This window comes from Phacochoerus africanus, chromosome 6, assembly GCF_016906955.1.
Source record: "Phacochoerus africanus isolate WHEZ1 chromosome 6, ROS_Pafr_v1, whole genome shotgun sequence".
Taxonomy (NCBI): domain Eukaryota; kingdom Metazoa; phylum Chordata; class Mammalia; order Artiodactyla; family Suidae; genus Phacochoerus; species Phacochoerus africanus.
In genome coordinates this window covers 130,019,785-130,047,284 of record NC_062549.1, presented here as the reverse complement: position 1 = coordinate 130,047,284, position 27,500 = coordinate 130,019,785, and the positions used below count along the sequence as shown (strand labels likewise).

The window sequence follows — 27,500 nt, the reverse complement described above, 5'->3', positions numbered from 1 at the left end:
GGGAGCTATTCTAGAAGAAAAAAAAAAAGCCAGCGAGGTCAGAAGTGCTTCCGAGGGAAAGGCAAGGGTGTGTCTTCGTGGGGGGCAGCGGTAAGGAGCACCCCGGGTTTGGGCCAGCCGTGGAAGGGACCCGCTTGAAGGGGAAGCCGCCCGTCGGGGTGGAGGAAGTGCCCGCAGGTGCGGTGGACTGAGCTGTGGGCAGGCTCAGCCTGTGGCGGGAAAAGGATGACCCGAGTTTGACAGGCACGTCAGGGTCATGGGCTTGGAGAGGGGCGTGTAGTGGATGAGATCCCAGAAAGCAGAGAAAGCAACTGTGGGGAAAACAAAACAGCAGGTCGGGGCTAAAGAGTCAAGACTTCTTTTTTTTTTGGCAGCTCCCTGTGGCCTGTGAAAACTCCCCCGGCAGGAACCAAACCCTCGGCAGGCAGGGCCAATGCCAGACCACGACACAAGGGAACGCCTTAATTTTTGCTTTTGCTCGTAACATATAGCAGTGCCTTTCAAATGATGATTTCTCTTTTACCCCCATTGAAATCTAAATAGCTTTTGTTATCCTCGGTATAACTAGCAGGAAGTAGAGCCACAGTCTGTAAAACACACTTTATAAAACACTCTATAAAACTTCCTAAAAATGGCTTTTTTCCTGGTAACTGTGAGGTGCTGATAATCTCTGTACAAATATGTGACTTCCCAGCCCTTCTAAATTCCATGAGTGGCAGAAAATTTTCCTGAACGCTTTCAGCTTAGACTGTTCCCCTCCCTTCCTTTGTCCCAAGGCCCCCAAATTGCATCATCTGCCACAGCCTGAGTCAGCTCAGCAAACACTTCTTGGGTTCCCAGATCTTAAAAGAATTCAGAAAAGAAAAAAAAAATTGTACTTTGAGAGGGGAGTTAATCTGGAAAATTTCTATTGGGGAGAAGTCGGTTTTTATCTGAACACTGAAAGAAATACAAGATTTAAAGAGGTGGACATAGACTTACAAGGCATTTGATGCTTTGAAGGAGAATTTCCATGAGCTAAGGGTTGGGGATACATATAAACACGGAGAGTCTGGGATAAAATGAAAGAGAAAGGACCAGCCAAGCTGGCAAGGAGGTTCTGTGCCTTTTTGGTCTTTTTTCCTTCCCTGGCCCCAGGGTTTCAGTCATTGTTCTAGATCAGAGAATCACCTCAGGGAGAAAAGGGACAAGGGTAACACAGAGCAAGGATAGGAGAGCGCCATTTGCTCCTCTGGTGTCTTTGTCCTTTGGTGTTGCTGTAACAAAATACCACAGACTGGGAGGCTTATACACAAAAGGCCAAGATCATGGCATCAGCAGACCTGGCGTCCTTGTGGCCACCTCCTGGTTTACAGACGGGCCACGTGTCACTTGTGTCCGCACGTGGCAGAAAGAGGAAGGGAACCCTCTGGGGTCTTTTTTCACAAGGGCACTAATTCCACTCAGGAGGGCTCCACCCTCACGAGCTACGACTACCCCCCCGCCGAAAGCCTCACCTCCTGATATTCTCACGCCGGGTCTGGATTCCCACACAGGAGCTGGGAGGACACACGCGTTCTGTCCACTGAACTGAAACATTCGGTCCCCTGCTTCTCATTCTTTCCCAGCATCCTGGACTTCCAGCCTGCACGGAGCTAAGCAGAAACCCGCAGGCAGCTGCCCTGGGAACGAGAGGCCGTGGGCTCCTCACGCGTGGCACATGGCCAGGCGGGCAGGACCTCGCTGGTCTGCGCTCCAGGCTGGCCGCACGTCCACACTGCCTCTTTGCTGCTGGTGGCGGCAGAGCAGGAGATGGGGTGGGGTGGGGAGAGGAGAGTCGGGGAAGGACTGCGCCTCGACCCTTCGGAAGGAGCGTGCACCGTCACGGGGTGAGCAGCAAGGGCCACTGCTGACCCTTTAGGCGCTCAAAACAGAAGCTCTCTCCCCACAGGCAGAGTGTTTGTGCACGAGTGGGCCCATCTCCGCTGGGGCGTGTTCGATGAGTACAACCGTGAGAAGCCTTTCTACATAAATGGGCAAAATCAAGTTAAAGTAACAAGGTTAGTGGATCTTCGCATGTTTAAAATTCGCTGTTATTATTTATTTAGTTAGTTAGTTTTGTCTTTTGAGGGCCCCACTGGCGGCATTTGGAAGTTCCCAGGCTAGGGGTCAAATGTGAACTGTAGCTGCCGGCCTACACCACAGCCACAGCCACGCCAGATCTGAGCCACATCTGCGACCTACACCACAGCTCAGGGCAACGCCTGATCCTTACTTAACCCACTGAGCAAGGCCAGGGATCGAACCTGCCACCTCATGGATACTATCAGGTTCATGAATCGCTGAGGCGCGATGGGAACTCCCTAAAATTCACTGTTATTTTTTAACTCTAAAATTGAGCTTATAATGGGAGCTAAACCTTAATGGACAATTTTCAGCTCTAAAATTTTATCGCATGTTTTTAAAAAAATTGGTAAATATGTACGTGGCTCAAATATCAAAACAATATAAAAAGTTATGCTCAGGTATCAGGCGTCGGCACTCTCTCCACCCTGGTCCCGTCCGTCCTCTCTAGATCACCATTTGTATTCGTTTCTTATTTATTTTTTCTCTGTTTCTTCAGGAAAATTCATATAGATACGAATATATAGTTTACCTGACTCTTTTTTCTTTTGCTTGCATAGTGTCCAGTGTATGGGTATGCATAATCTTTCCACCAGTCTCTACTGCCGAACAGGTGCGCCGTGGCTGGTACTCGTTATTACTACAGGTCCTAATGCTCCATCAGCGTCATCTCCGGTATCTGCAGGCAGATCCATCTAGTTACTGAATAGCTTCCAATAATGACTGGGTCATAGGCATCGAAGCTGTAACCTGGTGCATATGGACTCATTCTTCTCCTAAAGCTTGTATTGTTTTTCATTCCCACTGGCAGCACTCGAGACAGCTTCTACGGGAAGCAGTCCTTTTAAACGTCCCCATGACCTCCCTGTTCATGTCCCTCTTCCTCTGATCTCCAACGGCAGTGAGCTCCCAGGAGCCCTAATTTGAGGTCCCACTTCTCCTTCCTTGGCCTCCAAAAGTTCAGATTCATTTCCGAGTATCTTTTGCTCTGGTTCGGTTTAGCCCTTGGCAATAAGGAGCCTCGCATCAAAAACAAATGCTTTAAAATAAAACGGAGTGCATTTCTAAATTAATGATCTTTCTTAATAGTTTTAGAAATGTTTTATGTGTGTCTAGTAATCTACAAATCTTGAAACAGATTATTTTATGATCCAGTGAAAAAGAAACCTAACTATTTCTAAAACAGACCCAATTTCTCTTCCTATTTAGGTGTTCATCTGACATCACAGGCGTTTTCGTGTGTGAAAAAGGTCCTTGCCCCCAAGAAAACTGTATTATTAGCAAGCTTTTCAAAGAAGGATGCATGTTTCTATTCAATAGCACCCAACACGCAACTGCATCGATAATGTTCATGCAAAGTTTATCTTCTGTAAGTACGGCCTCAGAATAACAAACTCCACCAAGACTCTGTCTCTGGGCAAGATAGCCAGATAGGCTTTACGTATTTAAACAGAAAGACAACTAAGATTCCCTGCATTTCAGAGCCTGAGGGACCTTCGAGTTCCTCTTGTTTTTTACTTTACAGATAGAAAGACCCTCAGGCCCTCTCCTCCGCTCAGGGTATCAGTAAAAGTTGACTCCTTTAGACAAGTGAGTATTTGCTTTCCAGGGAATGTGACTGAGCAAGGGGGGCCCTGGAGACGGCAGATCAACTGCCGCCCTGGTGGTGCTCCTGTGTCCTCTCACAGGAGAGGGTCCCGGGTGGCAGCGGGGCTGTAAGGTGTGGCTGTATCCCTCTCACTGCAGGGAGCAAAACACTCTTATTTGAAAGGAACTTCCCGAGTCTCTTTCTCTCGTTCTGCATAGTCTAGAAATTAAACCGCCAGCTGGAACCAAGAGAGTCAAGGAGCCGGTTCAGAAGCTCAGCCTTGTCAGGATGCCACACTAACTACCGGCCGGAGACTAGTGTGGGAGCCCAGGACCCACCTGGGAGTTATTATTTATAAAGGGACCCTGTAACTGTCATGAGGCCCTCGCACCCTCGGCCAGTGCGTTTCCTCTCCGAAGGAGGCAGCGAGGAGCAGCCAGCGTCTCCCCAGAGGCTGGAGGTGGAGGTGCGGGGGCGGGGCGGGGGTGGGGGGCAGTGGGAGCTGCAGCCCCTTGGAGGTGTCAGCTCAGGGCCCGCTCTGCTCGCCCCTCTTCATCCTGTCTGTGGGTCACCTCCTCCCGGGCTGGGGGCCCTGTGGGCAGAGCCTCTGGGGAGGTTTCTCTGTCTCTGGCCGACCAGCTCCCTTCCACGGACGGTCTTTTCTAAGGTGATGTTTCTTCTTCGGTCTGGTTTTAGTCAAGACGAAGAGCCAACGTTAAGGTGACTTTTTGTATTTCTTATCCAATTCACTATATTTTGGTTGATAGCTTTAATATCAGAGGCCAAGCTCATTCCATGTATTTCACCCACATTTTGTGACTAGGTGATCATTTGAAAGATCATTTGAAAGACCTGCTCATCAATATCTATCTAGTCAGGAAATCTTCACAATCCCCTAACCACAGTCATGAAATACAAAGAAAAGAGCTAAAAACAAACAACAGCGAAACAAGCTCTACCTCATCTCCCCACTAAGAAATTCCTGTCCTGTGCAATTATTAACTGTTTGGGGCTTCAGCTTCCTTCTCTAGAGCATCTGTAAGATTTCTTTCGGCTCTAAGCCTCCAAGGCTCTGTTTTAGGAAGCATCCACTCTGTGGGGATACAGCCTCTGGGAAATAGAGCACCCAGTACTTTGCACTGCAAATCATGCCTTTAAAAGGGGTGCTCAGGTGGGTCTAGGGTCACCCAGTGTCCAAATGAGGGGAAATCAGGAAGTAGATTAGGTTGGATTTCTCCGTGTCCTGTTGTTACAGAGATCAGTATTTGAACTAGCTCACGGATCAGCTGAGGCACAGTGGTCACTAAATACGATTCCGGGGAATAGGCTGGCCGAGATAGTTCCTGGAGTGTTGGCTTGAACAGGTTACTGTGCTAAGGAATAGTTTTTAAGGACAAAGATATGTATACATATCCACCATCTGTTATCTAAGCGCAAATAAACTTGTGACCTCGCTACCAAAAGGGTGCCAGTGTTTCAAGCCGAGGGTGCCAAGGTTTCTTTGTAAACTCGATGGCTTTCTTGAGGTTAAGGGCATTGCTCTGGCACTTCCGACTTCGCGTGTTTCAGCTTCCTGTTTACTTTCCGTCGCCTGAGAATGAGAAGTGGGTCCAAGATGAGAGGGACACTTTTACTTTCTGATGGCCTTTATTCTTTTTCCAGGTGGTTGAATTCTGTAACGCGAGTACCCACAACCAAGAAGCCCCAAACCTACAGAACCAGCTGTGCAGCCTCCGAAGTGCATGGGATGTAATCACAGCCTCGGGCGACTTTCAGCACAGCGAGCCCATGAAGGGGACGGAGCTCCCGCCGCCTCCCACGTTCACCCTCCTACAGGCCGGCGACAGAGTGGTCTGTTTGGTGCTAGATGTGTCCAGCAGGATGGCAGAGGTGACATCTGGCACCCAAATGCTTATAAATCATTCGTCACTTTGACAGTATTTTTCTTTTTCTTAGAGTTGACTTACAGTGGTGTCAATGTCAGCATAGTAAGCAGTCACGCACACACACACACACATACACACACATTCTTGTTCTCCTACCTTCCATCATGTCCCGTGCCCAGAGACTGGATGTAGGTCCCTGTGCTGTGCAGAAATCACAGCACGTCCAGGGGTCCCCTTCTATTTTTACCAGAAACCCAGCTTTTAAACATTTACCAGCACAGCACTAACTACTTCCTAGGGCTGTTGAGGCAGAAAATGAGATAGTGGATATGAAATGTTTGGCTTGTAAGGGGTACCTATTATTTTCTTAGGGTTCTTGTCCCAAGGGGGAGCTCAGGCCCCCGCCTTCTCTGGACGAGTCGTCGTGGAGGACTGTCTTTTCTGACTTGTCTCTGAGACGCTGGGAGCACCACTCACATCCTCAGCGTCTAGACAGTCTGGGTCTGGCCTCATGCAGCTGACGAGGGCTTGATCTTCGGCTACGGTGTCATGGTCGCTCGTCCAGGCGGTCGGCCTCTATTGAGCAAGAACAGACGGAGCCGAAGGGAAAGACAGCTGCACGTGAAAGAAGACCCGAGAGAAGTCGAAGAGAAACAAGCCTAACGTAACGAACTCCTGGCGAAGCAAACGTCCCTCCCTCTTCTTGCCAATCCTCTCGCTGAAGTGCCATGGCCATTCATCACTCATCTGTCAGGTGCCCAAACTGTGCTGGCCTGGGGGACACAGAGGTGAGAGGACAGGGTCTCTGCTTTGAGACGCGTGCAGTCGGGCAAAGGAGACGTCACACACGTGGATAGGGACACAGAGGGGGACCAGGCTCCACAGAGCTGCGAGCTGCTGCAGCAGCCCTGGCAGCAGCCGTGACCTGCGCGAGACCTCACAGAGGGGGAAGCCGCGTCTTGAAGGGTGAGGAGCTGCTCGCTAGTTGAGCGAGGAAGGAACGAGTGTGTGCAGGCCCCTGAGAGGCAAACTCGGCAGGACTTTTCAGGAAAGGCATCCGCTGCTATGGCTGTTACACTGGGTCTAGGGAGGCGGCAGATAAGCTGGAAGCTGGTATGAACTGCAGAGAAATCTAAGACACTGAATTGACACGGCCTGGTCAAGGAGAAGGGGCTGGTAACCCAGGAGTGGTAAAGAGAGTTCCAGGTTTCTAGCTTCACTCCTTAGGAGCAGAGGTCACGACTATATGAGCAATACGACGATTTACGAAGCACTTCTGCAGATGAGAAAACGGATGCGAAAGAAGATAAGTTGGTGTCTCTATGGTCACATAATTAGGAAAAGCCGAAGGCAGTCTTTGCTTTGTCCGCCCTCCCAGTTTCCCTCCTAGTAGCGTCAGAGAAACGCTGTTTGGAATTCAGAGCGCGTAGGGCTTGCGATCCCCGTGGGCCTCGAAGCGGCGTATTTCCGAAGAGCGTGAAATGCTGGCCCGGACGCGCGGGTGCGGCGGCAGATACCGCAGTCATCGCTGTGCGGGGCCCCGAAGCTTGGCGCCACCGCCCCCAAACAAGCGCCTCAGTGAATTCACAGGCGCTTCACCTTCCCAAATGTGGTCGCTAGTGTTCCTTTACTCTCAGTAAGTTCTCCAAGGTGTAACTGTTATCATACACGTATCTCAGCTGATCCCCACAGCAATTCTGTTTTAACAAGTAAGAGAGATGATTAGTAATCCCACTTCGCAGATGGGATGCCCAGCCTAAGATAAACATGATAACAGAGGGTAGTGCCAGGATACATGCCTGACTGCTGTTCATCTCCACTGTGGGCCCTTGCAATGTCTCCTCTTACTCGGGACCTGTGTTCAGTGAAGCATTTACCAATCTAATCTCCATGGCTTCCCTGGATCTTCAAATTGGGTTGGAGAGAACGAGTGGACCTATGTGTTCTCAGGGAGTGGTAAATTATGAACAGCCTCTTGAGGGCAGAGTTCCAAACCACACCTTCCTCCCCGAAAAGCCTGGTATTAATCAAACAATATTCTAGGACTGCGTCAATCTTTACAACTCAAAAAATCACCACTGGTCACCTCTAAAGAACCGGCAGAGACACTTGCGAGTTAAGTTATCCGGTTGTACTTGTGTCTGCACCACACGCTGCTACCTTTCTGTTTTCCTTTCTGCAACCCAGGCTGACAGACTCCTTCGACTGCAACAAGCGGCAGAATTCTACCTGACGCACATGGTTGAGAGTCACACCTTTGTAGGCATTGCCAGTTTTAGCGGCAAAGGGGAGATCAGAGCTCAGCTACGCCAAATGAACAGTGACGACGACCGGAAGCTGCTGGTTTCGTACCTGCCCACCGCGGTGTCAGCTGAAGCAGAAGCCAGCGTCTGCTCAGGGCTGAAGAAGGGATTTGAGGTACGGTGGAGCACCCCGGCCTCGGGCCACTTTCTGGCTGAGGTTGCTTCTGGTGTGGGCCATCCGTTCCAGTGTGGTCGCAAGTGCGGGAGGTAGCGCCGCGTCACCGTAAGGTCGGGAGCCAGCAGGTGTTCACCACTGAGCCCTGTGCCTAGCAAAGGGCATGCAGTAAGCGCTTAACACGTTTGCTGAAAGAATGAGTAAGTAAATGAATACAGTGGCCAAGGAGGGGGCTTCTGTGTCATCTGAACAATGGCTGACACTGTCCCTGCCCATTCCGGGGCTGTCCCATCTGTGGCTGTTGTCACCCTTGGGTTTTCCGGTCAAAGGCAGCACGTGCGGCTCCTGCCTATAGTCACACTAGGCCTCAAGCAAGCGCGTGGCAGGTGAGGCCAGAGGTGTGTTCCAGGAATAAGCGTTCATCCAAGCAGATGAGTTTGGATGCAACACTGCGGATGCAGCCACGTGCTAGACGTCTGGTAACAAGAACACAACCACAACCGTTGCCGCCTGTAGGCAAGGGCTTCTTGGTCTTGGCTGCCCGTTTAAATCACCTGGGGATTAAAAATTCTGAAGCCTGGGTCTCACCCCCGGAGGTTCTGAGGTGACTGGTCTTGGGCGTGCCCTGGCCATGACAAAATTCTAGAGCTCCCGTCTGATGCTCATGCAGCCCAGGCTGAGCACCACTGCTCCAGGCCTTTCCCTGGCTCCCAGGAGCCGAGGTGTCACACAGCGACGCTCCCCTGCCTCCGACGGGCGCCATCCTAACCCAGGGCGTGTCTCTCCTTGATCAAGAAGAGTCCCCTCCACGAGTAGGCCCGCGATGGCGTCAGGGTAACAAGTGCCGTGGCAGGGTGAGGCCAGGAAGGGGAGGGTGGGGCCACAGAAGACCCGGAAGAGGCGAGGGCCCCCGGGGCGGGGGGGTCTGCAAGGGGAGGGCGTTCTGCTCAGTGACGCCGTCCGCACTCCGTTTCCTCCCAAACGACGGCTGCCCTGTGTTCAGGTGGTGGAAAAACTGAAAGGAAAAGCCTTCGGCTCGGTGGTGATTCTCGTGGCCAGCGGAGGCGACGAGCGCATCTCCGACTGCTTCCTGGCCGCGCTCAGCAGCGGCTCCACCGTTCACACCATCGCGCTCGGCTCCTCCGCGGTCGACAGCCTGGAGGAACTGGCGCGACGTACCGGTGAGCACGCTTCTAGAAACGCACTTCAGAACGTTTCCTTTTGAGTTGACTATTCGATCAACAACCATGAAACTCAGATCCTGTCAATAGAATACATGGCTTCATGAAAACTATCACCAGAAAATATCCTTAGGAAAAAAGTCATTGCTGAAAACCTGCCAAAAATCGCTGACATTTTTATCCTTTCCTTAGAAGGTGCCAATTCTTTGCAGCTAGTGAAAATATTACTACTTCTTTGTTAAGCCAGCCTGAGCAGGTGCACCAGGAAGCTAAAAGTACGTTGAAGACTAAACGCACTGACTTCGCTGATGAGGCCGCAGCGAGCACAGGATCGCACGTGTACCTGCTGGTTGTTCTAAACCAGGCGCAGAATCTTATATTCTGCAGAATTTTATCTTATATTCCTTATATTCAATAAAAATGAGTAGCTAGCTTGAAAATGGAAGGTTAGGTTTTACTGAATTACATTTGAAAATGTTTTCAGAGTGTAAATATAAATATATAGCAATGTGAGTAGGTAGCGGTTAATCTAGGTTGTCTAGGCATTACCTCCATTAAAATAAATATTACTTCGATAAATATATACTGAGCTTTCATCATGTACCGGGTAGAGTTCTAGTCCCTGCACTTAACGGCCGTGAACAGAACGGGCAGAGCCGACGGCTGTGGGCTGCGCGCCCCGTGCGGGTTGGATCCGGTGCCGAGCACAGCGCCCAGCAGCTCAAGCGCGGCTGCCGCCTCCCCCGCACTCACCCTCCTACGCAAAGAAAGTCTCTTAGAAAAGGCCCATCGCTGTATTTTGTGTGATTTCATACATTTAATAGCTGCCATCCCAATCATGTATTTCAGGAGGTCTAAAGTTCTTTGTTCCAGATAAATCCAACTCCACCAGCATGATTGATGCCTTCAGTAGAATTTCTTCTGGAACCGGAGATGTTTTTCAGCAGCATATTCAGGTCAGCATTTCCTCAATATTGTGCTCATAGACGGGGAGGGGAAGGAAGGAAATTAGACAACCGTGCTCAGGAACCTTGCTGGAATATGTGGCGGTCCTTGTTCCACGAAAAGAGGGCTTGTAAGGAGCTTCTTGACATCAGCAGAACCAGGCTTCAGTTTTGCCTGCTGTCTGTCTTTCTCAGCCCCGGCAGCCACCTTCTGTAATTGCTCCTTCGGCCTTCCAAGGTCTAGAGCAGAGAGCTGGCTCCTTCCTTCCTTGTGGCCCAGAATGGAGTTGGGGGTGGGGCACGGGGCGGCAGGAAGGCCCAGGAGGAGAAGAAGAAGAAGAAGAAGGATCCGCAGATTTAGTTCTAGTTCAAACTTTCCATCAATCAGAATCCATTTTACTTCTTTGGGGGGGCGGCGGGGGAGGGGGCACATGGCATGTGGAAGTTCCCAGGCCAGGGACCAAACAAGCCACAGCAGTGACAATGCCAGATTCTTAACCCACCGAGCCACCAGGGAACCCCAACTTTTGCTTCTTTAAAAACTTCTTTGAAATTCCTCCGTCATATAAAAAGTATCAACTATTTCACTCAATTCTAGAAATTCTGAAAGATCTCTCCAACTACCACAGTTTATGCTGACAAAATCCTCCTTTAATCAAGTCATTTTCATAAGGGCCAACAGTTTTGTCTTTCTAAGCACTTTAAAGATCTTCCGAGTATAACTGAGTGACACTTGGAACAATTTTCACCCACTATTTCCTCACAGATGGTAAGTGACCCTGTCAAGTTAATGGCTTGATGGCAGCAATGAAGTCAGTAAATTATTCTTAGAAAAATATTTATCATGAAGATTATATGTACACAGTAAAGGCAATAACCACAATTCCATCATTTGAAGTGAAAAAAAGGAATTATAAAGGATGATATCTATTTTAAATTAGCTCACAATTGGCTCTTCGGAATAATATGTCTACCCTTGATTTTCTCTCTCATCATATGAAGTACAAACAAATGTTTAAAAGAGTAAAAGAAAAATTTTAACAAAACATCATCCCTATGACCCAGATTAGTTCCCACCCTTGGCCCCTCTCCCCAGTGGCTGCCTCATCAGCGCCCTAGACCATGGGCACAGGGGCAGCCACGCCTTCGGCAGCCCAGAGCCCAGCCCGGGAGGCGCCACGGTGCTCAGCAGCCCACAATCACTTGTTACGCCAATGGGAACAAATAACCCACAGTGTCTTTGCTGCCATTCACCAATAAAATTTCATGTTCTTTGCAAGTCTGAGACATTTTACAGGGTTGCTAATGTATTTATTTCATAAATATAACTTTTGAAGTTATTTATGGATTTATATCCTTTGCGAACACACAAGGATTCAATGCAGGGCTCTGGTGTCTGCCAGCCTGGTCTCTAAGCCAGTTTTGCCTCCTTGTGGGCAGCTGCCTTGTCCAGTCTCAGTGGTTTCATCCGTGCAAAGTGGGTCACAACAGCTCTCGCCTCGGAGGGTTTTCATAAGGACTGGGTAGGATGATATGCGTGGAGTGCTTGGTGCTCAGTGTTTAGTGCCTGCCATCTGTGTGTGCTTTATACATTCACACACACACACACACACACACACACACACACACACACGTGCACAAGCTCATTGTGAATGGCTAAATTACCTTTCCAATGTACCAAGCCCCCCAAAACCCAATGGCTGACTTCTTGCTAAGAAACATTAGTTATCTGGAAAGATGATATACAAATTAATTAGAGAATATCCATAAATGAAATTTTATTATTATTATTATTATTTTTTTGTCTTTTTGCCATTTCTTTGGGCCGCTCCCGCGGCACATGGAGGTTCCCAGGCTCGGGGTCGAATCAGAGCTGTAGCCACTGGCCTACGCCAGAGCCACAACAACGCGGGATCTGAGCCGCGTCTGCAACCTACACCACAGCTCACGGCAATGCCGGATCCTTAACCCACTGAGCAAGGGCAGGGACCGAACCCGCAACCTCATGGTTCCTAGTCAGATTCGTTAACCACTGCGCCACGACGGGAACTCCCATAAATGAAATTTTTTAAAAGCTTGTTATTGCTGCTTTGAGGCTAATGTTGATCCAGATATGAAAACAGCTGACATCTCTTGATAAAGAATATTGAAGTGGGAGTTCCCGGCGTGGCACAGTGGAAACGAATCTGACTCGTGTCCACGAGGATTCGGGTTCGGTCCCTGGCCTTGCTCAGTGGGTGAAGGATCCAGCGTTGCTGTGACCTGGGGTGTAGGCTGCAGATGTGGCTTGGATCTTGTGTTGCTGTGGCTGTGGTATAGGCCAGCAGCTGTGGCTCCAAGGGGACCCCTAGCCTGGGGACCTCCGTGTGCTGTGCGTGTGGCCCTAAAAAAAAAAAAAGCATGTTGAGGTGATGTGGGTCCTGACTGCAGGAAGTAGTTTCTGTCTGCTATGCTGACCTAATGCTGTGCTTAGGCGGTGTTTTTACATGAGAGACAGTTTATGTAAAGGGAGAGTTAAAGGACTCTTTTGTATGTGTCTTATTTCATGTTTCTTTGCCCTGAAAGTAAAAGAGATCAGTGATGCACCTGCCCTAGAGATGCTCACACGTTCGCTCTCGCCAACAGCTTGAAAGCGCAGGTGAAACCGTTAAAGCCCACCATCAGCTGACAAACTCTGTGACTGTGGATGACGGCGTGGGCAACGACACCGCCTTCCTAGTCACGTGGCAGACCGGTGGCCCCCCAGAGATGGTATTGCGTGATCCTAACGGGAAAAAGTACCACACAGACGATTTTGTCACTAGTCTGGCTTTGCAGACCGCTCGCCTCTGGATTCCAGGCACTGCTCAGGTAGGTGCTGTACGCTTGTTCATGATGACAGTATTTCGTCAAGTAATCACTTCCCAAGGCGTCACGGCGTCATATGCACGTGTAAAGGAGACCCTATTCTGAGCATCACGCTTTTACTTTAAATTTCTGTGGGCATTTTGTGAATGTTCAACCTTTAAGAGGAACAACCAAGGCAGGCCCCAAACTTGAAATAACGGATGCCAGCGGCTCCTGGCATCAGTCGTAGGACTCAGTATTGATGGGGCACAGATCAGTTCTTTCTGCTCACTTCCTTCTTTGCAAAATCCATATAGAATCATTACCCACACATTTACAAAACCCTCTCCTTAAGACGTATAAATACAGGCAATACATGTGCTTTTGAGCACCTATTCCACGCGGAGTCTTGTTCTAGGGGCTTTAGCATAAAACCCCGTAAGGGGAGCAAGAACAGATTATCAGAGCACACAGGGTGCATGCAGGCACTGGGAGAAGGAGGATGCCTCCTGGACGGGAGCACCTCAGCATGGACGTGTGGGGGGTTAAGGAGCCAGAGGCGTGAATGGCATTCTGGGCAGAGGAAGTAGCAGGAAGAAAAGCTCCGAGGAGATGAGCGAGGCTTTTCAGTGACTGCAGGTACTAGTTTGATACGGATGAGCTACCAAAGAGCATGTAAGTGGGGACTTGGGGCAGGAAAAGGGGAGGGAGGGATGAGGCTGGATGGATGCCGGCTGGTGCAGGAACCAGGAAAGCTGCTGAGCCGGGTGGGGAACTGATCAGATCCTCTCCTGAAGTTGCCCCGAGCCCCTTCCCTGCAGATAACCGGGTAAACTCACAGCCTCAGCGGCCTCCTTGCCATCAGTCGCCTCTACCAGGCCGATCCCTCAAAGCACAAACCGGATCGATCCTGTCTCCCGCGTAAAACTCTGGGACGGTCTCAGGATAAAATCCATGTGGTTACTATGGTACATGCCAAGCCCTTCACGTTCTGGCTTCTGCTCAAACGTACCTCTTAGCCACTCCCCCACACACCCCGGCTCTACCTTCCTGAGCTTCTCCCCAGATGCATCATGGCCTCTCCACATCTGCGCACAAGGACCCGGAACACGTCACCTACCTCTCGCTGCTGTTGCCTGACCTCTTCGTCTGCATTACGTGCCCTGAACCAAAACGCTTATTACACCAAAGAGAAATTTCCCATGTGAAGGTTTCTGTCCGTGTTGCTCATGTTACAATTACAAAAAAGAAGAAAAAAGAAAAGAAAAAAAGAAAAACTCCTAGGATAGAGGATCTTGATCCTTCAGGTGTGATGTCACTGGAAATGCCAACGCACACGAAAGGGCAGGGCGTGGTGGCATCTTAACTTCCCACCACGGCAACCCTTAACCCCTTGTTTCCCCTCTTCTTCCTCCTGCTACTTCCAGGGTTTGAGAAGGAGCAGCAGAAAGAAGAAGGAAAAAGGAATACACGCGTGCGTTTTTATCAGAGGAACGAATTTCTGCTACATTGTAGTTTCAGCCTTTTTCTTTCAGACTTGCTTTTGGCAGTTTTCCCCCAGGCAGCACAGGCAGGCAAGAGGACGGCATGTAGCAATATTTCTATGAATCACTCCACAGAGACCTTGTGGAATCCTGATCTATTAAAAATAGTGTTTCTTTTCTTGGTCCCTAATGTGTCTGGGGGCTTTGTTGCTTGAGCTTTCTGGGCGTGGGGTATTGAAGGAAGTGGAGGGAACGAAGCCTAGAGCTGCCTTTGGGTCCAGGTTAGCCACGTGAATCATCCTTGTCCTCTGACTTGCTGGACTTTGCTCCATATGTAAGAGGAATACAAACACTGGCCCTCCTCCCAAGGGAAGCGGCTCAGACCAATATTTGCAAAGTGCTCTGAAGCTGGACACTGTTCCTATTATCTTCCAAGAATGTGAATCAAGATGGGTCCTTCCCCAGAGATAAATTAAGGGTAGTGATTCCCTCAAGAGTTACCTAAACCACAGTGACTTGAACTCTGAAAGCCATGTCCACACTGAATTTCCTTATCTCTTAACCAACATTATTCTTCTTGGCATTCTTTTGAAGTATTTTAGAAATGCAACATTAACAAAATAAGAACAAACGACCCTTGGAGGCTAGGTTTATGCTTTAAAATTCGGGTTGGTTTTTTTCTTCCCACCTGACAAACGGTCTTTGTTTTGCAGCCGGGGCTGTGGACTTACACACTGAACAATAGCCACCATTCTCCTCAAGCCTTGAAAGTGACAGTGACCTCTCGCGCCTCCCTCCCAGCCGTGCCCCCTGCCACTGTGGAAGCCTTTGTGGAGAGAGACAGCACCCGCTTTCCCCATCCCATGATGATTTATGCAATTGTCAGAAGGGGGTTTTATCCCATTCTCAACGCCACTGTAACAGCTACAGTTGAGCCAGAGGCTGCAGATCCTGTTACGCTGCGACTTTTGGATAATGGAGCAGGTACCATGGGATGTCAGGTCATTTTTCACAGTCTCAACAGCTGTTCTGATGCTGCAGTATCAACATTAAGCTTATCTTTAAAATTCTTCCAACTCAATCATTTTTCTTACCCAATCTTTTGAGAGTCTCAAATTCTCATAGCCTCACTGGCATTAGGTAGCAGCAGGTTGCCATGGGCACAGGAAAGCCAATGGGAACGTGGGGACAGAGGGTCTCCTGGAGGCGTCTCAGAGTGGCTGTGCGTGAGCAGAATGGAGGGGGAGGTGGCCCACCCCCAAGGTCTTGGCTTCCCCTTGTCCAAAGAGGCTGGCCACATTCGAAAGGCCAGCAGCCCTGCCCACGTTCCTCTGGGGTTCTCTACCACTCACTGAGCCCAATAGTTAGACTGGACGATTAAAAGAGCAAATGAAAGCCCAAGAAGGGAGCGGCAAGGGCAGTTAACCCATTTTTTCCCTCCGTGACCCAGCTGTGGAAGAGAAAATTGGAAATGAGCTGTGGCCCGTTAGCTGACCGTCCACTGTTCTCCAGCCGAGTAGCTGGGTGGATGGGAGGGCACGGCTGGTGCCTCTTCCAGGTGTGGTCTGGTCACAAGAAGACCAGGCCAGCGAGCCTAGTGCAATCAGGAGAGGGATTTCCCACCGCCGGGAAAACAGAATAAACAGCAAAACCCTTCAAAGCACTCGCTCTGCCCAGAGGTCAGAGCCTCAGCATCGCCCTGCCCACCAAGACAGCGCAGCCCCCGCTGGGCCGACAGCAGCACCTGGACCCTTTCTGACTAACTTCCATGATTTTTAAAAGCCACCTCCTTTGTTGTTGTATCTTTTCTAGTCTGTTCTTTTCCTAAACGAAATCCTCAGAATGACAAGAGCCCTCAAAGTCTATGCTGGCAGCGCCAACGTTTGATCTACCTCTAAAATCGTACTCCTTCCCCTGCTGTTTCAGAGACAGCATTTTTTCCAAGCGTCGTAGGTTTGGCAAGGCCATCGCATCCTGCCCTGGCCTTCTCGGGGGCATTAATAAACAAAGGTCCAGGCAAAGGGCTGTGGTTCAAGTCCACCGCAGAGGATACTACAGCAGCACTGGAATGGATCCAAACCATTCTCAGACTGATTGCTAAACCCTGGCCACACCTTCCCTCTGTGTAGACAGTCCAAAAAGGCACTCTGCACAAGGTTCCTCCCTCGGCCCAGCCTGCGGGCTGGCCTGGAAAACAGAGCCGCTCTCTCAGGAAAGATCACCTCAGCAGGCTCAGCTGGCTTTGCGTTTATTCCTTGGAACTACTTAGTTTATCTGGTGCATATTAGATTCCTTACGAGAGAAGCAATGGAAAGACTGTTTAAACATAGAAGTGTAAATTTAGATTCCCCCCACTACTTTACACACAAGTGCATAGTTGTCTAATGTTTATTTTTACAGGGGAAGTAATATTTATCTGCTAACAAAATTAACGAACAATAAAATGTATATTTGTACAATGTTTTATAATTTATATATATGTATTTTGCCTTTTTTTTTTTGTCTTTTCTAGGGCCGCTCCCGCGGCATATGGAGGTTCCCAGGCTAGGGGTCTAATCGGAGCTGTAGCCACCGGCCTGCGCCAGAGCCACAGCAATGCAGGATCCGAACCGTGTCTGCAACCTACACCACAGCTCACGGCAACGCCAGATCCTTAACCCACTGAGCAAGGGCAGGGACCGAACCCGCAACCTCATGGTTCCTAGCCGGATTCGTTAACCACTGCGCCACGACGGGAACTCCCAGATATATTTTTTGATGCACACTCTCAAATGACCATCACGATCCCCATTTCATAGGTGAGAAAACGGGGGCTCAGAGAGATTGGGTCACAGCTGCTAAGTGGCAGATCCAGACCTTAAAGCAAGTCCCCTGACCCCCAAGCCAGGGTTCTTTCCTACTTCTTTCTGATTCAGAGATAAAAGAGAGGTAGCAGGGGTAACCACGCAGGAAAGGTTTTCCTTTATCTTTTCAGGACAGACAGAGATCTTGTTAATCATCAAACCACCCAGTACCAAGATTGGGCTTCTTTCCAGTAGATAAAAACATTCTTGAAAACTACTATGACCATAAGTTGCTCAGCATGCTTTATTTTAATGAAATATACCTCTGCGTCTTCATGCTAGGGAGTGGCCCTGCCTCTCCAGCGGGGTCTAGAGCACGTTAGGGACGAGGCCTTGCTGGCAGACAGGGCTGCGTGGGTGGCATGAGATCTGAGCAGACCCTAGAGCAGGACAAGCTGCCTGCTGGTGTGGCCGCCGGGACCTGAACAGTGCATCTGATGTGCCCTTGCCTAAGCTGCGCCTCTCCTGGTGCTTTGGAGGCTCGGTTTTCCTGCCTTCCAGTGGTGGACCTGGTTTGGGATTGAATGGCTCTCTGAGGGTCACTGCAGAAGGAGAGATTCTAGCGTTGGCCAAAGTGTCAGGAGGCCTCCGGAAGCAAGGCACGTCCTCCTCAAGGGGGCAGAACCAGAGCCCGTCAGGCCCCACGGGAGCATCCGTGAGACCCTGGGATTCGGAACAGCAGTTCCACGTACCTCCAACGAGGAACTTCAACACTCTGCACTGTTCCATCAGCCACCAAAGACACTGCCGTCGGGGCTTCTGGGTGTTCACAAACCCCTTGAAATTGGATAAAAATGGGCCTACGTGCACACTCGTGTATTCTCTAGCAGAACAGCTTTTATCTCAAAAGAGTCTGTGACTGTAAACAGGCTCAGGAGTGTGCTTGGTTGCTGTGAGAAACCTGGAATTATTCTTGGTAATAGGGAGGAGAGCTCTAAAGGTGATTAGTGAATGCTTTGTTAGCACTGAAGCAGGTACAATCATTCACCTTGAAAAAGTAATTTTTCCAGGTTAAGGAATTATAGGGAGAAACTGTGGACTCACTGGAATTTGAATCACCAGATAATATCAAAAAAAGCTAGGAGTTCCCGTCGTGGCTCAGTGGTTAACGAATCCGACTAGGAACCATGAGGTTGCAGGTTCGATCCCTGGCCTTGCTCAGTGGGTTAAGCACTGGGCGTTGCTGTGAGCTGTGGTGAAGGTTGCAGATGCGGCTCAGATCCCGTGTTGCTGTGGCTCTGGCGTAGGCCGGTGGCTACAGCTCCGTTTCGACCCCTAGCCTGGGAACCTCCATATGCCGCGGGAGTGGCCCTAGAAAAGGCAAAAAAAAAAAAAAAAAAAGAAGCTATGACCATGACAGCATATGCTAAAAGGGGAAGAACAAGGGGAATAATCTTATTTTTTAATGATTTAATTACATATTAGTAATCAACTGATAACGTGTTGATACTGAGCTTTTTTTTATATGAACAGGTGCCGATGTTATCAAAAACGATGGAATTTACTCGAGGTATTTTTTTTCCTTTGCTGGAAATGGTAGATACAGCTTGAAGGTACATGTCAGTCACCCGCCCAGCGTCAGGGCCGCAACCCGCTCTGGTCCAGGAAGTCACGCTATGTATGTGCCAGGTTACATAACAAACGGTAAGACTCGTTACACTGTTATTTGAATAACATCATGTAATGTTTATATTTCTTTCTTTTTTTCTTTTTAGGCCACACCCATGGCATACGGATGTTCTCAGGCTAGGGGTCAAATTGCAGCTATAGCTGCCGGCCTACACCACAGCCACAGCCACACCACATCCTTAACCCAACCCACTGAGCGAGGCCAGGGATCGAATCTGTGTCCTCATGGATGCTAGTCAGGTTCTTAACCACTGAGCCACAACAGGAACTCCATTTAATTAAGTTTTTCTAATTTGCAGAGCTTTTCTGCACCTCAGAGTTTTGTTTTTTTTTTTTTTACAAAACCCGTTCCCTCGTCTTGGAGACCCCGAACCCCCACTCTCACCTCGGCTGACCCGCTCATCCTTCAGGAGCCTCTAAACGTTCCTTCCTTGATACTCCGCTAAAGTGTGTTCCTGCGTGTTTTTCTCTCTTAGCATTCTGGTTTTTTTCCGTCTTATCTCCACCACACTTTGTAAATATACATTTATAAATAGACTGTACAGTCTATGAAAGACGCTGCGCTTTGTCCGTGATTCCCGGCACAGCACGTGCCTTCAAAATACTTCCTGAGTGAATGAGCAGATGCGTGGAGATGGATTGCTGAGTAAACAATCTGCTGTCCCAAAGATGTGGCAAAGGAAAAGGGTCTGCAAACGCCTCTGCAGAATCTGCAAAGAGAAGCCCTTCGGGAGATTGTAACTTGTCATTTTGTCTCTTCTTTGCTTTGGTGTCACAGGCAATATTCAGATGAACGCCCCAAGAAAACCCGTGGGCAGGAGTGAGGAGGAGCAAAAGTGGGGCCTTAGCCGAGCAACCTCGGGGGGCTCCTTTTCTGTGCTGGGCGTTCCAGCTGGCCCCCACCCTGACATGTTTCCCCCGTGCAAAATTATTGACCTGGAAGCTGTAAAAGTAGAAGAGGAGGTGGCTTTATCTTGGACTGCACCTGGAGAAGACTTTGATCAGGGCCAGGGTAGGTGTCTTGGTTTCATTACACATTTTTCTCGAAGGTGGCATTTTCAATAACTATGTCAGGGGCGATTCGGGTAAAAAATAGCTTTGGGGGCTTAGAGCTGACAAGGCTGCAGAGGGTTGTCATGAAAAGGGTTGAGGTGCTGACAAAGCCACGTACCCTGGCGTCTAGGAGGAGACTGTCTCCGCTCCCCCAGGGCCGAAGAGGCCCTGGCAAACTGAAGGACGCTGAGCCACAGAAGTCTTTGTTGGGACACACCACCACACCTAACGGTGGTCTAGTCAGAAGAAGTGGATTCTGCATTGCAGAGCATGGATTTCCAAATACTGGGGGCAATTAGTTTTCTGAAGATTGGACGGTGAGTATTTATTCAAGGATGTACAAGTCATGCTTAGGGGAATAATTCCATAACTCATGCAAAACTCGGAGCACCGTCCTTTCCTGCTCCGGCCACGATTTCTGTTAGGAGGCCGGGATCCGTGCCCTGACGGAGGCTGTCTGACCCTTGCTTGGACGTGGACGGGGTCCTTCTTCCTCTCCCCCCTTCCTAACGCCTGTGTGGCCTTCAGGCTGCCACCTGCCTCACCTCTTGATCCCAGGAGCAACTCAACAGACTGAGTTTTCTGAACGAATAACTTCTCCAACATCGTTACCGTTATCAGAGCATGACTGCTGCTGATGACACATTTAAATGGTTTATTTGCTGAGTCCGGTTGAGATTCCCCAGGAACCAACCTTCTCCATTACGAGCCGATTTTGTCACTATCGGTCAAAGTGGTCAGGGACCACTTTGGGCCTTTGCCAGTCTTGCTTTCAACTTGGATCATTTTTCCTTGGCTTATACTTCTCTGTTTATGACTTCCTCCAGCAGCATCTTAATTACAAATGATTCTGCACTGCTGAGACATAGTCAATATTGTTTATGACTGCCTCCAGAAGCATCTTAATTACAAATGATTCTGCACTGCTGAGACATAGTCAATATTGTAATTTTGTCTTTAAATTCTGTTATCACAACCTATCTCTTCTCGGCAGAGAAGGAGGAAATGAAATGTTTTCCATTCTGAATTAAGGATTCTCCTAATTTAAGGTTTAGGGATGTGAAATAATTGAAACTGTGGGAAGGGCATATCATTTGTATAAGGGAAACAACTGTCAGTTAACAGGAAAAAAATAGTTCCCACTCTGGCTATGAGGATAGCTGATTAATCTTCAAACTCGGTAAGCCTCAGTTGTGTATGTGGAAAATAGGACTAAACTGTCTATTTCACATGAACTGAGATGACATAGAAAATAGCAAAGGAAAGATAAGTGGGCCCACGAACTTTCTCGAGCTCCTCACTTGGAGTAAGGGGTCACCAGGACTCACCCCGTCTGTGTGTCAGGGTTGGAGTGGTACCTGCCTTCTAGCATTTTCTCACTGCTCTCACGGCCTCAGGGGCACGGCAGTGTGTTAGGAGACAAACACAAGCTCAGACTCCCATTACGACTGGGAACTGTTCTCCTCAAGAGCACTGGTGGTTTCAACCATGCCGTTAAATTAAAAGAGGAGAAAGAAAGTGAACATGCACCATTAGCGGTTCTGAATGGCTTGAAAAGAACTATGACCAAATGGGACTTGAGTTTACAACTGATATCGCAAAGGGCACTAAGGGGAAGAAAGAAGTCGCACTTCACACAAACCTCCCCGATGAGCGGGATGAGGGAACAGACCAAGCTGCTGTATCAGACCCTCAAACCACAGGACGGGTGGGTCGGGGTGGGAGTGGCTGGATGTGTTTCAAGGTGCTGAGATCACTCTGTCATAACGGATTTCATGACCCAGCAATGGCAAAACGGACCAACTGGCCACAGCACATCAACTAGCAGGTAGGGCCTGCTGAACTCATCATCCTGGGCTTTCATCGCCTGTGTTTCTCGCCTGTGTTTGTCGTCTAGGAAGGCGGTTTCCTCGCCTCTGTGGCCAGAGTTAGAAACAGTAGGGTCTCTGGCTTTGCAAGTGGGATACATTTGACTGCACTTAAAACCTTATTAGCAGGAGATAAACAGCTCACATGCTCAGGTCTGTCAGTATATACCCAGTGCCAACGCTTCACTGTACGCACCATCCTGGAAAAAAACGACGGAGTCCGTGGAATAAGCAGCCATCGCCACATCACTGGCATCTCTGGGGATGCATGCATAGAGAGACGGCGCTATGGAATGGAGTATTTCCTTAGGTTCTCTTTGAGTGTGGGCAAAATGAGCATTAAACTGAGGACCACACAGGATCCTTATTTCTGCTGTAAAGGTAGTGTATTCTATGTTTCCTCCATAAATTGACATGAAAACATATTATTTGCTAAGGCATTATCATATCATATCATATAACATAATATTAGATAATATATTAGAGCTCAGTGCAGTGCTAAACATTATATAAAAGTAATTTAAGACGGCATTGCACTCTTAGAACTTACAATCCTATGGGTTTTGTTTTTCTTTTTGTCTTTTTGCCTTTTCTAGGGCCGCTTCCATGGCATATGGAGGTTCCCAGGCTAGGGGTCTAATCGGAGCTGTAGCCGCTGGCCTACGCCAGAGCCACAGCAACACGGGATCCAAGCCGCGTCTGCAACCCACACCACAGCTCACGGCAACGCCGGATCGTCAACCCACTGAGCAAGGGCAGGGACCGAACCCGCAACCTCATGGTTCCTAGTCGGATTCGTTAACCACTGCGCCACGACGGGAACTCCACAATCCTATGTTAAAAGAAAAAAGGCATTGGAGTTCTGGTCGGGGCGCAGCGGAAACAAATCCAACTGGGAACCACGGGGTTTCAGGTTCAGTCCCTGGCCTTGCTCAGTGGGTTAAAGATCTGGCATTGCCGTGGGCTGTGGTGTGGGTCGCAGACATGGCTCGGATCCTGCATTGCTGTGGCTGTGGTGTAGGATTAGACCCGGAGCCTGGGAACCTCCACATGCCGCAGGTGCGGCCCTAGAAATGACAAAAGACAAAAAGAAAGAAAGAAAGAAAAAAGGCGTAAAATGGTCAGCAAGCCAATTTACATACAACTCGATGCCATTTGCGTAATTCAGACTTTGGGGACAGAGGTGTTGGCAGCATTTAGAGGTCAGTGTGGGTGGCAGCAGAGCCCGGCCAGGAGCCTGGGCGGGGCCTCGGGCGGAGGGCCAGGCCTCAGAGAGCCCCAGGCTCAGCCTCTCCCGCCCCACTGGCCGCCCGCTGTGTCCTCCAGCACTCGGTTTCCTGCTGACATGGACCCACCACGGTGTGCGGAAGCGTCCCTGAACGCGGGAGCTCTCCAAACTGCTGAAACCCGCTGCTTCTGAAAAAGCTGCCCAGCGACGGCATCGTTTCCCCACTTCTTTCACCCCGACCCTCAGTTCTGCCCCTGGGGTGGAAGAAGGCTCAAATCCGCCTGAGAGGGTGGCCGGCACTTCAGATGAAGAGGGGAGCTGAGGCTGCTCCCCCGGGGACGAGCAAACGCCTTGAGGATGGGTCAAGTCTTTGATTCCCTCCCACGTCCTGAATCCAAGTCCAGGGTTTCCCTACAAGGAATTATTGGTAAAGACCCCGTGAAGGAAAAGTGGCAAGGAGTCTGGGAAACAGGAGGCCTCGAGGCCCAGGGAGGCCATGCAGCCCAGTGCTAAGCATGGAGCTTGGAGTCAGACAGACCTCCTTTTGATCTGTGCATCCTTAGGCTTAATTTGCTAACCTTCCGGCTTCTAATCTGTAAAAGCAGATAGTAAGACTCCCCGTCTCAGAGGGCTGTTGCGAGAACTGAATGAGAAAAGGCACCAAGAGGGATTAAAACAGGGTCTGTCCATACTAAGGGCTCAGTAAATACCAGCATTTATAGCAGTTTGCAGCCTGGGGCGGGGAGGGAGTGGGGCTCTTAAAGATACACTCATCTGACTGCCTGTTTTAAGGGGGAAATGGCCCTAGGAGGTTCAGTGCCTTGTCCGTGGCCTTCCAGCTGCTCTCATGAGCCGAAACGCAGTGGGAATGGAGAGGCAGAGGTCAGAACGAGGAGTAGATCTAAGAGATCGAGATACAGAACCAGCCCCCTTCCATTTTCACAGGGAGGGGGAAGGCAACTCTTGCAAACAGAAGGAGATGCTTCCCGAGAGTGTGAGCTGAGTTGGTTTTGAGTCTTTGCAGCTGCACAGCCGCCCTTGTCGGTAGCAGTTACTCATAGTAGAAAGGAAGTGCATTTGGAGTGAGAAGAAACGAGTTCCCTTCCAGCACTAGGGCTTCCTGACTGTTGTCACGGTTCACCTGAGTCCCAGTCTTTTTCATTTGACAATGGGCTGATCAGCCTCACATGGAGAGGCTGGGTGTGTGGAAGATCTTTGCAGATGCTAAGGCGTATGAAATATTACGAGTTGCAGTGTCCAGGCGAAGACTGGGAGAGCCCCACGGGGAGGGCTTTCTCCGCAGAGAACAGCGGACCCGGCAGGAGCACATGTTGCAGCGTGAGGGCAGGAGCGATGGTCGGCCCAGCTGCTCGTCCATGTCTGTCCCTCGTATTTGACCCACAGCAGGAGCAACTCAAGTGCGTTCACTCAGAGAAGACTGGCTCGTTGACAAATTCGAATATGAAGCTTACTTTGTTTTGACAGTCTTCAGGGCTCTTTACTGTAATGACCGCTCAGGAAGAGTGTTAGCCTCATTATTAAAACATTACAGGAGTTCCCGTCGTGGCTCAGTGGGTTAAGAACCCGACTAGTATCCACGAGGATGTGGGTTTGATCCCTGGCCTCGCTCACTGGCTCAAGGATCCGGCTTTGCGATGAGCTGTGGTGTAGATCGCAGGCGCGGCTTGGATCCTGAGTTGCTGTGGCTGTGGTGTAGACCTGCAGCTGCAGCTCTGATTCAGGCCATAGCCTGGAAACTTCCCTATGCCGTGGGTGCAGCCCTAATAAGAAAATAAATAAATAAAATAAAATAAATAAAACTTATTACCAATTTGGAAACGGTCCAAAATGCAGTGACTAGAATATTTTAAATTTTAAATTAAAACTCGGAGACTCTTGTGCTTGTTATTTCTGGGAATTAAATCTTCCTTTGGAAGCTGCTCTATTCATTGTTAAATCTATTTTTAGTTATTTTAGATAAGATGATATTATTAGAGTGGGTTAGTCCTACAGGCAGCCTTCTTTTTTTGCATCTAGTAATTACTCGTTATCTATAATTTTATCTTTGAATTGTAATATTCATATGGCTTGAAAATCAAAACACACAGCTATGTGAATGTACTTAACACTACTGAACAAGGTACTTAAAAAGTGGTAAAGATGGCAAAATTTATGGTATGCGTATTTACCGCAATTTAAAAAATCAAAATAATATAAGGAAAATAAAAACCAAATTCCTGCCCTTACCCACTCTAAATTAGCTGTTCTGTAACCTGCATTTTTCTTAATGTGTCACAGTCTGTCTTGACTAATATTATACCACTTCACAGATAACCCGAAAATCTTGCAAAAGTTAATTCCATTTACCACTCGGCCACCCTCTGTGGTCTTACTGTCAGATATTTTACTTGTGTATCTGTTATAAACCCCACAATGCACTGTTATGGCTTTTGTTTCAAACCATCCATTGTGTTTTTCAGAAATTTTAAAGAGAAAACATTTACCCTCCGTAGTTACCTGTAGAGTCATCGGTCGGCGTCCTCTTCTTCCCGTGGATCAGAATTTTTACCGAGCCCCATTCCCTTCATAGTTGAGGTCTTTGGATGAAAATTCTCTTGACAGTAATTTATCTGAAAATGCATTCTTCAATTTTAAAAGCGATTTCCTCTAATGTAGAATTATAGGGCAACATGTGCTTCCTTCAGCACTCTCTTTTTTTTTTTTTTTTTTTTCCTGATGAGTCAGTTGCTCTTACTGCTGCTTCTCTAGATAGAAAGTGTTTTCTTCCCCAGCTGCTTTAAATTGCTTTTCCTTCTCTTGGTGTTTAGAAGACTGGCCATGATGTGACTCGGCATGGTTTTCTGATACTTATTCTGTTGGGATTGCTGAGCTCCTTGAGTCTGTGCAGTGTTCTTTTAATCAAATTTATAATATTTCAGTTAATACACCTTCAAGAAATGTCTGTTCTATTCCTTTTCTTCTTTCCTTCCTAGACAACATTTATATTCTACTATTTTCATTGTGAGTCAACTATACTTTAATGAAAAATAAAAAACATGATGCTGCATCATACACAAACACATTATATGAAATCGCAGTGGATCTTAAGGGTCATTGGGGGTCTGTGCAATTTCGCTTTTTTTTTTTTAGTGCTTCAGTTTGCATATTTTAATGAGCCTGTGTTCAAGGTTAAATGTTTTCTTCAATTGTGCCCAACATGTTATTAATCCTCGCAAGTGAAGTTTTTCATTGTATTTCCTTTCAGTTCCGGGATTTCCGTTTACTTTTTACGAGACTCCCTTAGCTTTCCTCCGATGGCACATCTCTTCTCTGACTGTATCTGACGCGTCTGGTAAACTGTAACATACAAGGTCCTTGTATGTTAACTTCAAATCTCAGTCATTTACGACTTTTTATTTGCTGATATTCTTCTTGACCATATATCACATTTTTGTTTCTTTGTGTATCTAGTAATTTTTAATTGTATACTGGACAGTGTGGTAGTAAATTATAGACTCTGGACTTGGTTATATTCCTCTGAAGAGTTCTGAAAAAGTTTCTGGTAGATACCTTGGATCATCTTGAATTTGAGGAAGCTTAATTTTTGTTCTTTTGGCTAGAGTTTGTCCATTTTAGTTTTGCTCTTAATCATAGGGCATATCCCTTAATTCTGGGGCACAATCGTTTTTCCTATGGTGCAGTTTTCCTAGTGTTTTAATGGACACCTCAAGGTACTGACCTCGCTCCTGCAATGTGGCAAGACTCACACTCCAGACTCTGTTTCTCCTGTGGTGGACACCGGTGTCAAAGTCTGCTCCATTTTTCACTATCTAGCTGTTGTTTTCCCCTTGAGCCCTAGCTTTTTTTTACCCAAACAGTCCATGATTCAGAGGTCTTCCAATGTTTTGAGAGATGTTAGTACATAGATTTGGGGCCATCCCTCTCTGGCTCCCTAAATTTTCAGCCACTCTGGCAATCCCACACTCTGTCCTCTTCATTTTCAGACCGAGATGACAGTGGCTTTCTGTATCAGTTCCAGCCATCTGTTCTGAAGTAGAAAATCCTCATGGAAAAAGCTGTATAAACACGAATAATTCTCAGTCTGGTTCCCTTCTTTTATGGGTTGTATCTCCTATGGATTCTGTCTGGTTTCTGCTTTTTGTTTTTTTTAGATTCCAGTGCTTCAGTAGTTTTTTATTTTTTTCATTTCTTTCTTCAGAGTTTATACTTGTTATCCGATGGTAAGTTAGTCCATCAGAAGCCACTCTCAACCATGACCAAAACTAAACTTTACCTCTGAATTAAGATATAAGTATTTTTTTCACTTAACATATATGTTTACATTTTGCCTAAGAGGTTTTTTTTCCCATGTAGAAAATTTTCATTTTATGTATTTAAAGTTATTATTTTTTTGTTTATGGCTTCTGAATTTTGAGTCTTAAATAGAAG

At 48.2% G+C, this 27,500-nt stretch overlaps 2 protein-coding genes across 3 annotated transcripts in view; one reads left to right on the top strand and one right to left on the bottom strand.

The window, feature by feature from the left end:
* ODF2L (outer dense fiber of sperm tails 2 like) overlaps positions 1–27,500 on the bottom strand; it is a 362,976-nt gene that overhangs the window by 64,338 nt on the left and 271,138 nt on the right. The window lies entirely within an intron of this gene.
* The window catches only part of LOC125130044 (calcium-activated chloride channel regulator 2-like), a 41,833-nt gene that overhangs the window by 13,105 nt on the left and 1,228 nt on the right, over positions 1–27,500 (top strand). The window contains exons 4-14 of one of the 2 annotated variants that reach the window (XM_047785396.1): positions 1,931–2,039; positions 3,313–3,472; positions 5,354–5,581; positions 7,765–7,995; positions 8,999–9,176; positions 10,026–10,132; positions 12,746–12,970; positions 15,144–15,414; positions 18,747–18,917; positions 19,681–19,914; positions 20,086–20,900. In XM_047785396.1, the coding sequence (XP_047641352.1) occupies positions 1,931–2,039; positions 3,313–3,472; positions 5,354–5,581; positions 7,765–7,995; positions 8,999–9,176; positions 10,026–10,132; positions 12,746–12,970; positions 15,144–15,414; positions 18,747–18,917; positions 19,681–19,914; positions 20,086–20,135 (1,964 nt within the window). In that variant the 3' untranslated portion in view covers positions 20,136–20,900. Of the gene's footprint in view, positions 1–1,930; positions 2,040–3,312; positions 3,473–5,353; positions 5,582–7,764; positions 7,996–8,998; positions 9,177–10,025; positions 10,133–12,745; positions 12,971–15,143; positions 15,415–18,746; positions 18,918–19,680; positions 19,915–20,085; positions 20,901–27,500 lie in introns of those variants that run through there. The other variant, XM_047785394.1, reaches the window with a different exon arrangement.